This window comes from Scyliorhinus torazame, chromosome 7 (genome assembly GCF_047496885.1).
Source record: "Scyliorhinus torazame isolate Kashiwa2021f chromosome 7, sScyTor2.1, whole genome shotgun sequence".
Lineage (NCBI taxonomy): Eukaryota > Metazoa > Chordata > Chondrichthyes > Carcharhiniformes > Scyliorhinidae > Scyliorhinus > Scyliorhinus torazame.
The window spans coordinates 90,694,169-90,708,033 of record NC_092713.1 but is presented as its reverse complement, the minus strand read 5'-3'; the positions used below and the strand labels follow the sequence as shown (position 1 = coordinate 90,708,033).

The window sequence follows — 13,865 nt, the reverse complement described above, 5'->3', positions numbered from 1 at the left end:
TCGCCACTCCTCGGTCGAAAAGGAGGCCCAGGCCATAGTAGAAGCTGTGCGACACTGGAGGCATTACCTGGCCGGCAGGCGATTCACTCTCCTCACTGACCAACGGTCGGTCGCCTTCATGTTCGATAATGCGCAGCGGGGCAAGATTAAGAACGACAAGATCTTGCGGTGGAGGATAGAACTCACCACCTACAATTATGAGATCATGTACCGTCCGGGGAAGCTAAACGAGCCTCCTGGTGCCCTGTCCCGTGGCACATGTGCCACCGCAAAAGTGGACCGCCTCCGATCCGTCCACAAGGCCCTCTGCCACCCGGGGGTCACTCGTTTTTTTCATTTTATCAAGACCCGCAAACTGCCCTACTCCATCGAGGTCAGGACTGTCAACAGGGACTGCCAAATCTGCGCGGAGTGCAAACCGCACTTCTACCGGCCAGAGAGGGCGCACCTGATAAAGGCTTCCCGTCCCTTTGAACTCCTCAGCATGGATTTCAAAGGCCCCCTCCCCTCCAACGACCGCAATACGTACTTCCTGAACGTGATTGACGAGTACTCCCGGTTCCCATTCGCCATCCCCTGCCCAGACATGACCACAACCACCATCATCAAGGCCCTGCAGGGTATCTTTACACTGTTCAGTTTCTCCGCATACATTCACAGTGATAGGGGGTCCTCCTTTATGAGCGACGAACTGCGTCAATTCCTGCTCAGCACGGGCATCGCCTCGAGCAGGACAAGAAGTTACAACCCTCGGGGAAACGGGCAGGTAGAGAGGGAGAACGGAATGGTCTAAAAGACCGTCCTGCTGGCCCTACGGTCCAGGAACCTCCTAGTCTCCTGCTGGCAGGAAGTCCTCCCGGTGGCCCTCCACTCCATCCGGTCACTGCTCTGTACAACCACAAATCAGACACCTCATGAACGTCTCCTTGTTTTCCCCATAAGTCCTCCTCCGGGACCTCACTCCCAACCTGGCTAGCGACACCTGGACCCATCCTGCTTCGGAAACATGTGAGGGCGCACAAGTCGGACCCGTTGGTCGAGAGGGTCCACCTGCTGCATGCCAACTCCCAGTACGCCTACGTAGCGTTCCCTGACGGCCGCCAAGACACAGTCTCCCTTCGGGACCTTTTGCCCCAACAGCACCGCCTAGGGGTGACGAAGATGCCTGGGAGGACGACATCACGCTCCCGGAGTCGCAACCGCCGAAGCCCAGACGCTCCAGGACGACCAGGCCACCCGATCGACTGATTGCTGCACTATGAACACTTTGTTAATACCCTCAACATCACGGTACCTCCATACCTGGTCATACCATGCGAAAGGTGACTATTAACGCTGGCCATCACCCCGCCGGGCTCTTTTTTAACAGGGGGTGAATGTGGTAATACTAGGTATTGCGGTACCCGAGAGGTGGATGACCATTGGTTAGATGCAGGAGTCTACCATTGGCTGATGTACGTAGCTCCGCCCTGAGTGGCGGAGTATATGACCGGTGCCATCCCAGCAGCCTTCACTTTGTATCGAAGCTGCTGGGGAAGAGTTCTAGCAGATTAAAGCCTTCAGTTATGAATCACTTCGTCTTGAGAGTGATTGATTGTGCATCACCTCGTATGTTATCGGTCTGACCATGTGATCTGACAAAAGTGGTAATGGATTACATCACACAGACTGGACACCAGATCAAACGATTGTTTCTAGCAATTTGTACAAATACCTATTGTAACCCAGAGAAAACCATTCAGCTGGCCAGAAATGAAAACCCAGTTGGCTTAGCTGCAGTCCTCATGCAGAAAAATAAAGCGGGCAACCCACCAATCGTTGCGATGGCAAGCAGATCGTTAACAGCCATAGAGCAACATTAGAACATAGAACAATACAGCGCAGTACAGGCCCTTCGGCCCACGATGTTGCACCGAAACAAAAGCCATCTAACCTACACTATGCCATTATCATCCATATGTTTATCCAATAAACTTTTAAATGCCCTCAATGTTGGCGAGTTCACTACTGTAGCAGGTAGGGCATTCCACGGCCTCACTACTCTTTGCGTAAAGAACCTACCTCTGACCTCTGTCCTATATCTATTACCCCTCAGTTTAAAGTTATGTCCCCTCGTGCCAGCCATTTCCATCCGCGGGAGAAGGCTCTCACTGTCCACCCTATCGAACCCCCTGATCATTTTGTATGCCTCTATTAAGTCTCCTCTTAACCTTCTTCTCTCCAACGAAAACAACCTCAAGTCCATCAGCCTTTTCTCATAAGATTTTCCCTCCATACCAGGTAACATCCTGGTAAATCTCCTCTGCACCCGCTCCAAAGCCTCCACGTCCTTCCTATAATGCGGTGACCAGAACTGTACGCAATACTCCAAATGCGGCCGTACCAGAGTTCTGTACAGCTGCAACATGACCTCCCGACTCCGGAACTCAATCCCTCTACCAATAAAGGCCAACACTCCATAGGCCTTCTTCACAACCCTATCAACCTGGGTAGCAACTTTCAGGGATCTATGTACATGGACACCTAGATCCCTCTGCTCATCCACACTTTCAAGAACTTTACCACTAGCCAAATATTCCACATTCCTGTTATTCCTTCCAAAGTGAATCACCTCACACTTCTCTACATTAAACTCCATTTGCCACCTCTCAGCCCAGCTCTGCAGCTTATCTATATCCCTCTGTAACCTGCTACATCCTTCCACACTATCGACAACACCACCGACTTTAGTATCGTCTGCAAATTTACTCACCCACCCATTCTTTGCAAACAGGGAGAGAAGTGCACTCAACCATTATACATGAATACTTATTACGAGTTAAGTCAATAGTATCTCCTTGTGAAACTGCAATCGGCAGAGATGAGGCATACAGCTGAAGATACCTTGACAAAATTACAAAATGGTTCAATGCTGGAAAGAGACCTGATGAATGGCTAAAGTTGAGATGACAGGACAGTGTTCAGGAAGAATTGAATGGAGTGACAATTGGCGCATACATACAAGAGCTAGTGAGAATAGTGTAATGGCATTATCCAGTGAAGCTATAGCCAGTTTTTTTCAGAATGAGTGTATAAATGATTGGATAAAATTTATTGTAATATGTTTGAGTTTAAAAAGACTTGTAAATATATCAATAAATACTTAAAATTCATCAAACTATGTCAAGTAAGTGTAACTACACTCTAAATGGAGGTATGTTTTCAAATCTTTAAGATATATACAACAAATAACCTAATCTGGCAAAGTTAAACGTTTTATTCTGGAGAATGGTTCACAGCTTGCAAACAAATGTTGGATGTGCTACCCTGCCATTGACTGCTGCAATTAAATGCTTCATGATCCAGTTTGATACGTGTTTTGTCTCTGAGCCTCTTCACATGATCATTGTGATATATTTAGCCGATATCATCAACATTCCTCAATTGGATCCATTTAACTTTCTATAGTAAATCTGAGCTGTTCCAGGAGTTTGTTTTATTACTTGCTTACGTGGCCTTATCATTGTTGCATTTATAGATTAGAGAATCCGGATGCAGCAGCAAAAACCTAGTTCACTCATCAAGACGGAGTATAGCAGGGGACAAATAGAAGTTAAATCAGTGATAAGGTAACAGAGTGAGCCTGGCTTTAGAAAGCATATACATATGACAGGAAGAGCTGACCAAAACAGGTTTGAAGTACTGGAAAAAGAATCCATTAGAGGCTGGTAAGTTTGATTATGGTAGCTGTTATTATTCTTAACGTGAGTAAACATACACAATGTCGGTAAGCAGGTCATTTGTTACAACTGACATATTACATTTTGAAAAAAAATGCAATTTAGAATTTTTCCAAGAAAAGTGCAACAATGTCAACATTCACAGAACGCAAAATACAATTGTACAAAATGGTTAAAAATTCTTCTGCCATACATCACAGATCTTAAGTGGAAAGAAACTAAACAATCTGCTCAAGTCGATTTTAGGACATACCACTTCAGGGCATCATCATTAATTTTAAATTGCATGTAACACTGCATTTGGATTGGATTTGTTTATTGTCACGTGTACTGAGGTACAGTGAAAAATATTTTTTTGCAAGCAGCTCAAACAGATCGTTAAGTACATGAAAATAAAAGAAAAGAAAAAGAAAATACATAATAGGGCAACACAAGATACACAATGTAATTACATAGACACCGGAATCGGGTGAAGCATACAGGAGTGTAGTATTAATCAGGTCAGTCCATAAGAGGGTCACTTAGGAGTCTGGTAACAGCGGGGAAGAAGCTGTTTTTGAATCTGTTTGTGCGTGTTCTCAAACTTTTGTATCTCCTGCCCGATGGAAGAAGTTGGAAGAGTGCAGAAATATAACAATGTGCAATTGATAAAATGACCTTTGATGATATCCATATAATTAAAATATTCACTTTCCAAATTAATTTGCGGAAGCCGAATTAAAAGAAATTTGATTACTGGTGTATAATCTCTGGCCTAAGTTGGAGAAAATTAATGACCATATTTATTACAAGAAATAATATTTGCAAACAGTTAACAATCTTTAAATTATACAGTTGGTCTAATCTGTAGAGAACATTCTTTAAATAATTGAACACAATTAGACTTAAATTTGTGTTTCAGAGGACAGAACAAATCATTAAAACATTCCAAGATGCTCAATGTTTCCTTCAGTGATTTTGATGCCACCCATCAGGACCAATGGTCCTAACCCAGCTCCAGAACACTAAAGCCAACAATAATGTCCCTACTGACAACCCATGTTTATTACAAAAAACAGGAAAATTGGAAATCGACCCCTGGAACATTCCTATGCATTTAGAAACTGATGCATCTTCGTTAATCTGTCATTTCCTCTTTTTCTTAAAAAGATGTTTCATTTTTTTTATTTGGGTTTAAGTTGAAACAAATAGGATCTTGAAATGATAGAATCATACCATGTTACAGTACAGAAGAACGCCATTCTGTCCACCATGTCTGTGCTGGCTCTTTGAAAGAGTTATCCAATTAGTCCATGACATGTTAGTATCATGACATATTGTACATAAGTGATCACTCTCCCAATTGTTTTTGGAACATTTGTTCCAGTTGATCATCTTTCCACTGGTAACTTGCTTCATGGCATTATGAGAATCTCCTTATACTGTCTACCGCTCTTCAGTTCCAATTGCTTCTTAGATCCATTTTTGATGTTTGTTACAAATTTCAGCTTCGGTTTGTGTCTACTGGTGTAAGGGCAGAAAAAAAACGACCTTGGCCTTGGCATGAGCCAGCAGTAAATGGGTAATAGACCAGCAGCCAATTCATTGTAGTGTGCATATTTGGGCCATCTCTCTAATAATTGGAACCTGCAGCTCATGCAGGTGCACTGCACAGTTATTAGCCCAGTTGTCACTTCGTGCCAGCTTTGTGCCTCTCAGAAGTCCAGAGAGGACCGGGCCACTTCCAGTTTTTGAGGCCTCCAGCCATAATTTAAAAAAATGAAAACACATGAAAATAAAATAGGGCACCAAAAAAAAAAAAAGAGACACAATAAGAATATTTTTTTTATTTAACAAATGCTTTTCTAGACTTCTTCTGCATAAATTATTGAGGAATAATTTGGCTTTCGTGCAATGTCACAGTTGATGTTAAACAGGGCGAGACCATCTAAAAACTCTTGTCCCATAGTTGAACGGCGATGGTTCGTTACCTGCTTCAACACCTTGAAAGTGCATGCACCTGAAGAAACTGATTCAGGCAAACGGACAAAAATACACAATGCAATTGCTATATTGGGAAACACCACAGAGTCCAAGTTCAAGTATTTCTTGAAGCAATTCCTTTGGCTTGCAATCCAGAGAAGAGGGTTCTCATTCTTCAGACTTTATAATGGAGAGTTTTTCAACATAGAGTTACTGCGAACAAATAGTATAACAACTTCAACCGTATGTAGCTCTGCTGCCTTAATGTGTGCACATACTCACACCCTCCTTTAAACATCAGTCGAATAGGCTGCACAGACACTGCCTGACGTACAATATTGAACAGAAAAACTTACTGCCTTTTCCCTTATGCGCTTAAAAACAAGCTGCGAAACTTAACAAATGCCAAATAATTAACAAGTGTCTAAATTTGAGGCCCCTTTGAACTTGATGCCCAGGCCAAATGGCCTTCCTTCCACCGTTGCCACCCATCCCCCCCCACCCCACATTGGCCATACCTGCCAGACACATACTAACATTGAATTGCAGATGGAGCACCACATCCTTGCCAACCATCAATTGGAGTGTAAATTAAACAATCACTAAAGAATATCCAGTAACTTTAGATTCAGTACATTAAAGGTTCAGGTTAATCAAATGAATGGACTCAAAGCCTTAATAATATTTATAAGAGTTGCTTCACATGCACATTTCACATTTCAAAGACAGCCAAGGACAATATTTTCCATTATATAATCAAACAGATTGCCAATTTTTTGGTTTATCTCACTTATGTTATTTGTTCTTTCAAATGTTGCCTTGCTTCTACTGTTACAGGAATCTCCTTGAACCCCTCTACTGAGCAATTAGTCACAGCATTGGCTACCTGACATACTTTCCTTAACAGGATTTCTCGGAGCAATAAATAAACCCAGGGATCAAGAATTTGATTTAAAGATGCCAGTCGAATGGCTGTGAGGAGAAAGTTGCAATCAGTTTGTAGTTCACCGCTTTGGGATGAAGACTTGTCAGGAGGAGGTTTGTAACAGTGGTCTGAAGAGCTTTCGGTGTAGATCATTTTTGACATCAGTATCTGGGAAAGACATGATTAGAAGACTTCAGTGCTCAGCAACAACAAAAAATAATTTGTTACTAATCTTATATCTACCTTTTCTGTTTTCTGCTTAACCCTCCTATACTGTAGGAGATGATTTGTGAAGGAGATGAAGTTCCCTTGGGCTCCAGCATCCCTTACCTTGTGGAAGTCCTATTGCTCCCCCGACTACTCATGGTACATTTTGGGGTTGGGGGTGATGGGAGAAGCACTTGAAAATAAGGTTCAAGATCTTCGAAGTAGCTTTAACTGTACCATATCTGGACTTCCAGAAGGTATTTGAAAAGATGCCGCACAAAAGGTTAATACACAAGGTAAGATAACATGGGATTAGGGGTAATTTATTAACTTAGATAGAGGATTGGCTAACCGACAGAAGGCAGAGAGTCGAGATAAATGGGACTTTTTCTAGTTAGCAAGATGTAACTAGTGGGGTGGCACAAGGTTCAGTCCTTGAGCCCCAACTATTTACAATCTATATTAATGACTTGGAATAGAAGGTACTATAGACAAATTTGCGGATGCTACTAAAATAGGTGGAATTATAAGTTGCAATGAGGAAATAAGGAATTTACAAATGGATATAGATAGGTTAGGTTGAAGAGGTAGATTTAGGTATAAAAAGATAGATTTAGGTATAAAACTATATATGAGGTCTAACTAAAACCTAAGGGCTCCCATGAGCTCCTGCTTGCAGAGACTAGGAGGTGCCTGTGGACAGATAACTTCAGGCCATTGCTATGACAACAGATAAATAATAATAATAATCTCCCAAGGACTTGTAGTTGTGGCAAGGATGCCTGCACACAAAGTTAATTGGTACCAGGCAGTTCCCGCTCACGTGATCATCATAGAACACAGGACAATGGAAAGGAGGGCTATAGTTCAGGCGTAGACTTAATCTAATAACTGTTTGGATGCTTGTAGATAAATAGAGGCACCCATGTGCCTGGCGATATAATATTATGTACGCACCTTGATTATGATTGGTAACTATACAGGTGTAATGCATTATGTAATCCTAATTACTAATTGAGTGGGCATCGATAATTTTTGAACAAAAGCACTCTTTTAATTGGTGTATGTTAATTACTTCAGATAACAGGAAAAAGTAAATTGACCTGTATTTTCTGTGCTCAGGGAGCTGGCAAGTCATCTAGTGATATCGCTCCCTTGCTATAGCTTTCAGTAAAAGTTTAAACTGAACTTCAAATCTTAAGCGTCGGCTGGTCATTTGGAGAGTGAAGTACACTATAGTTGAATAACTACCGGTGAAAGTCCCACAGCATAGGTGAATGGGCTAAAATTTGGCAGCTGAGTGTTTAACGTGGATAATTGTGAGGTTATCCATTTTGGTCGGTAAAGTGGAAAGGCAACTTATTATCTAAATAAAGAGAAACTTCCAAGTGCTTTGGTGCAGAGGGATCTCTGTGCCTGAATTCCAGAAAACTAGCATGCAGGTACAGCAGTAAATAAGGAAGGCAATTGGAATTTTGGTCTTTATAGCTAAAGGAATAGAGTATAAAGGTAGTGAAGTGTTGCTGCAACTGTATAAGGTTTTGGTGAGACCGCACCTGGAGAACTGGTGTACAGTTTTGGTCGCCTTATTTGAGGAAGGATATAGTTGCATTAGAGGCAGTTCAGAGGAGGTTCACTGTATTGATTCCAAAGATGAGCGGTTTGTCTCATGAAGAAATATTGAGCAGTTTAGGCCTATAATCTCTTAGAGTTTAGAAGAATGAGAGGAGATTTCATAGAGGTATATAAGATGATAAAAAGTATTGATAAAGTAGATGTAGAGCGGGTGCTTCCTCTTCTGAGGCAATCTAGAATGAGAGGTCATAGATTTAGGATAAGGGGTAGCAGAATCTGTGGAATTCATTCACCAGACTGTAGTGGATGCCGGTACTTTGAGTACATTTGAGGAGAGAGACAGATTTTTAATTAGTAATAGGATGAAGGGTTGTGAAGAACAGACAGGAAAGCGGAGTTGGCGACAAGCGATCAGCCATGATCGTATTGAATGGCGGAGCGGGCTCAAGGGAATAAATTGTCTAATCCTGCTCCTAATTCTTATGCTTTTGACTGACCAGACCCAAAAGGAAGGTATCCGAAAGAGAAAACATACTGCTTGGAACACCTTCTTCGGAGGTTCCAAGTCTTACTTTTTCAACAGCTGAGAAACAATTAATCCCGGTGTACTTGATGCTGACCTGATAGGAGTAATTTTAGTAAATTATACCTCCAGTGGAGAGCCTCGCCACCTGGAATGCATATCATGAATTTGGACATTTCTCCCATCACTAATTTTAATGGTCGGCAAACCTCTATACACAAAATGTGCCATCATTGGAGGAAGGTTTACATTAGGGAGTAATTTCGTAAAATTATTCCTTTTTTTTTGCGTGCTTTGAATATCACAAGATGACAATGGAGCAGAGAGAATATTCAGCCCATATTAATTAATTCATCCAGAAACATCCCACAGTTTTCCTGCCGGAGTATCGAATTGTTTCTTCAAACCCATCCAGGGTTTCACCTTCTCCACTGGAAATTCCTTCCAAGTGTTGGTCTCCTTCCTGCGAGCAGGCCCAGGTTCACATTTCACTGCTTTGAACCCATGCCCTTTGTCTGACTCTCACAATTTAAATTGAAGTAGTTTTACTGTTAAACATTCCAATCCCATGGTCTGAATTATACAAATTGAGGTTGGACACGCATTCCACCCGAACGAATGTACAATTGCCCGCGAAATGATGTCAGATGTGCATCCTGAAGTCATCGTACACACATTAAGTTTGATGGGCACGTGTGCGAAACAGTCAGAGCCACACCCACCGACAATTAAAGGGCCAATCAAGGCCTTTAAGAAGTCTATAGAATGTAATTTGCTCGTTTGTTGTTGTCTCAGTTCAGAGTTACACCAGATTTCGTTTTGATTTCTGAAGTGCTTCAAGCCTGCCTGGCTGTATTCGAAGACTTCATCATCCCTGGGACGTTTGATCGAGGATTGCAGTAAAGTGCACCCTTAGTGGCAAGGCCTTGTGTATCTTATCTAATGGGGATGAGTCTTCTTAGCTGATGGGACCTCCGTTGATGAGGAATAGAGGGGCAGGCCATGTGAGCAAAGGCAGGGTCACATATTTGAGAGGAGAGGCTTGGGCTCAGTTAGTGCATGGTCAGCAGAGAGGTCAAGGTGATAGGTTCCGCAGATGACACCATTAACCAGCAGCTAGAGTCTCCAGGCAGTGTTCTAACTACCTCCAAATGTCCGACGTCCAGTGCCGAAGGAGGTTTTGTCTCTCGAGGCCACAATGATGGAATGTACCGGATGATTGGGCCAGAAATCACTTCCAACTCTGTGGGAGTTACCCTGTGTCAGTGGCTTTGAAGGTCAGTGGCCCCTCAACCTCTACTCCACCATTTCTTTCGAGGGAATCTGGGTCACACTTTCCAATCAGCTGCATCAAGCTCATCACTAATACTATCTTCAGACAGGTTGTCCATTTATCCACTACCAGACAGACGAGTAAGCCGGGGGAAGAGAGCCAGAGGCTTCTCCATGATTGCTGGGTTCTCCGTATGCAGGGTGTAATAGATTGACCTCATGTGGAGATCAAGGGCGAGCTGAAACGGCTTCCACTTAATGAATGTGCAGATTGTCTATGACCACAGGAAACAGAGTTTCCAGGTTTCTGCCCGTTACCCTGGCAACTCACATGATGCTTACATCTTGCAGCACTCACAGGACCATGGCTGTTCTTGGCACTTGCACGATTGGATGGCTGGTTCCTGGGTGACAAGGGCTATCTCATGACAAGATAGCTCATGACCCCTACTCCGTCACTCAAGAACAGAGGCAGAGGAGCCATACAACAGGAGATATGCAATGACAGGAGTGATTGTGCAGAGGACCATTGGGCTGCTTAAGTTATGCTTCAGATGTCTGGACATCAGGGGAAGTATTGCAGTATTCTTATTCTCCAGAACCTGTCTCCCTTATAGATGTAGCATGCTGCACAATCTGGCTCTGCCAATTGGGGACACAGTGGAGGCTGAAGAAAGTGAGGCAGCTCCACAGTCCAGGAAGGATGATTCCAGTAATGGGGCTGGGGAAGAGCCTGGGGAGATGCAGGGTGAGGAGGTGGAGGCAGATGAGAGGAACCTTGAGGAAGGCAGGGACACCAGGGATGCCTTGATCCTGCGAACCTTCAATTGGCATCAAAGGCATTAATGCTTCCTCATGCCAAGGCACGGTCTCCTTTATTGGTTATATAACTCAATCCAAATCGCCAGCACCACACAACACAATACAGTTACAAGTCTGTGCTGCATCTGGATCCCAATGCAACCACCCAGCCACTTCAGTCTATTAAATCAAAAGAAATGTTTATGTTGCTGCATATGAACAAACAAAGAAATACAATATTGCCATCCCGAAAACAAATTTCAAAATAATGTACACAAATAATGTCAGTAGTTGTCACGCTCCCATTGTACTGAAGGGGTCTTCAATATACATCTGTGGGTGTTGTGCCTTAGTGCCTCCACTTGCTGGCAGCATTGAAGACAGCCTGCTGACTTTGCTGCTCTGGTGACTGTGATGACCTAGGGCAATTCTCCTCTGGCCGATGGGGCTGGAGTAGGCTCTGTCTTAGAGGGTGTATCCAGCCTCATGCTGAGCAGCAGCTAAAGGAGGAGAAAGGAGAATGCAGAGACAGATAGCGGCAGGTGAAGGAGCAGGAGAGGGAAGAATGCAGAGACAGATAGCGGCAGGTAAAGGAGCAGGAGAAAGGAGAATGCAGCGACAGCAGCAGCTAAAGGAGCAGGAGAAAGGAGAATGCAGAGACAGACAGACTAGAAACTAAAGGATCCAGAAGAAATGAGAATGCAGAGGCAAACAGCAGCAGGTAAAGGTGCAGGAGAGAGGAGAATGCAGAGACAGACAGCAACAGCTAAAAGAGAAGCAGAGAGAAAGGCCTGGGGACAGATAGCAGCAAATAAAAGAATTATCCAATCCATAGCCACAGAGTTTACAGACCACATTCTGCGGAAAATCAAAGTGTAACATCCAAAGATGTGCAGGTTGGGTGGATTGGCCATGCTAAATTGCACTTAGTGTCCAAAAAGATTAGGTGGGGTTACTGAATTACGGGGTAGGTGGATGTGTGGGCTTGGAAAGGATGTTCTTTCCAAGGGTTGGTGCAGGCTAGATGGGCCGAATGACCTGCTTCTAAACTGTAATTTCTATGATCTATGAACATTACAAGAAAACAGGTGATTGGTTGGTGAGCTTTTTCCCCCCCCCCCCCCCCATTTACCTTTCAAAATTCAGGTAATTTTAGTAAGTGTAAGATTTTATTAGTGGAAGTAAGATTTACAATAGTAGGGCGAGATATTGTGGCTGTTTACACGAGCGAAATCCACCGGTCCCGCTGACGGCAAACCCACACCACGGGTATCCTGGCTTTGTAAGGGTGGATTCAATGGGAAATCCCATCGACAGTCTGGGACCAGAAGATCAATGGCAGGCCACCTCCCACGGCCCAGAACACGCCACGGGGAGCCAGACAATTTCACAGGTTATTCGATTGGTTGGGGAGTACATCCTATTTATCTTAACTAGAGAGTTTCAATGGGGGGTAAGTAGAATATTTATTGAAATAATAAAATGAGCACAGGCAGGATTAGAGATATTAATTAAAAGTTAATCAGTAAATTAATTAATTAATTAATTAAGCACTATGAAGGAATCAGGTGAGGGAAGATGTGATAAATTAAAGAGAGGAGAAGGCAAGAGAGCAATTGATAATTTGAGTGTGGCAGGAAGGGAGAGAAATTAAGAGCGGCCAGCTGATAAGGTTAGAAATTTTGAAAATAATTTTTAAAAGGCTCTCTATCTGAATGCAGATCTAGTATTGTGCAATGAGAAAGGGCTGATTAATAATTTATTGTAAAGGAGGGCCTGGGAACTGTAACCATAATATGATAGAATTTTACATTAAGGGTGTGGTTTAACTGGAAAAAATGTATGTCCAGTTTTGGGAGCGTTTAGCAGGGTGTTTTATAGTGGCTGCAATGCTGAGAAACATGTTGTTATTTAATGGCACTATGTAATTCTTTTTGGCCTTGGGCTCGCTAGCAGGAAAGGCTCCTCGCAAATCGGGATGCCATTTTGTCTGGCTGCCCCAATCTTGCCCCCCCCTCCACACCTCCAGCCCCCCCCCCCCCCCCCCCCAACCTCAGGGAGACCCCTGGGAACACCCCCTCACATCTCCTCCACCTGCTAAGGCCCCCTGGCCCAATCCTGGCAGTGCCAACCTGGCAGCCAGACACTGCTACATTGGCAGTTAAGCTCATTTAAATATGCTGGTCTTGATCATGTCCAGTGAGGGCAAGATCCAGATCGTGATGTCTCGGAAATTCCATAAAATCTGGTGAGGTGTTTCGAGCGTGGCAAAACACGCGAGAGGCCTGTGATTAATCGTCCTCGTCCTGACACCAGGTCGGGCGCAGCGAGGCCATTAAATAGTACCCTATGTTTAAAAGTGATGTACTTCAATCTGAAACAAGTCTTAAAGCTAAACAAAAGAAACTGCAAAAGCATGAAGGGAAAATTGACTGGGTAGATTGGGAAACAACATTAAAATGATGATAGACAGGCAACGGCTAACATTTAAAGAATTAATACACAGTTCACAACAAATTTACATTCCTTTGAGGCACAAAAACCAACAGGTAAAGCGATCCAGTCAAAACAAGTTAGAGATTGTATTAGATCAAAGGAAGAGGTTTATAAAGTTGCCAAAATGTAGCGAGTCTGAGGATTGGAAGCATTTTAGAACTCAGCAAAGGAACACCAAGAAACTGATAAAGAAAGAGAAAATAGAATTTTGTGAACAAACGTGAAACATAAAAATGAACTGTAAGAGCTTCTATAGGTATGTAAAAAGGAAAAGATTAGTAATGACAAATGTGGAGTCAGGGATTACGTGAGGAGCTTGGATAATAGGATGAGAAACATATCAGCCATGATTGAATAGCTGAGCAGACTTGATGGTCCGAAAGGC

General features: G+C 43.2%; 2 protein-coding genes across 3 annotated transcripts in view; both read right to left on the bottom strand.

Annotated features, from left to right (window-relative positions):
- The window catches only part of ptger3 (prostaglandin E receptor 3 (subtype EP3)), a 64,237-nt gene that overhangs the window by 39,600 nt on the left and 10,772 nt on the right, over positions 1–13,865 (bottom strand). The window contains exon 2 of one of the 2 annotated variants that reach the window (XM_072511036.1): positions 3,237–6,774. The exons of the other annotated variant lie outside the window; for it this stretch is intronic. Coding sequence (XP_072367137.1) covers positions 6,472–6,774 — 303 coding nt within the window. The 3' untranslated portion in view covers positions 3,237–6,471. Of the gene's footprint in view, positions 1–3,236; positions 6,775–13,865 lie in introns of those variants that run through there. 2 annotated transcript variants of the gene reach the window in all.
- Positions 6,651–13,865, bottom strand: part of zranb2 (zinc finger, RAN-binding domain containing 2) — a 107,726-nt gene continuing 100,511 nt past the window's right edge. Inside the window, exon 11 of the mRNA XM_072511039.1 lies at positions 6,651–6,774. The gene's annotated coding sequence lies outside the window, so the exon portion shown is untranslated. The remainder of the gene's footprint in view (positions 6,775–13,865) is intronic.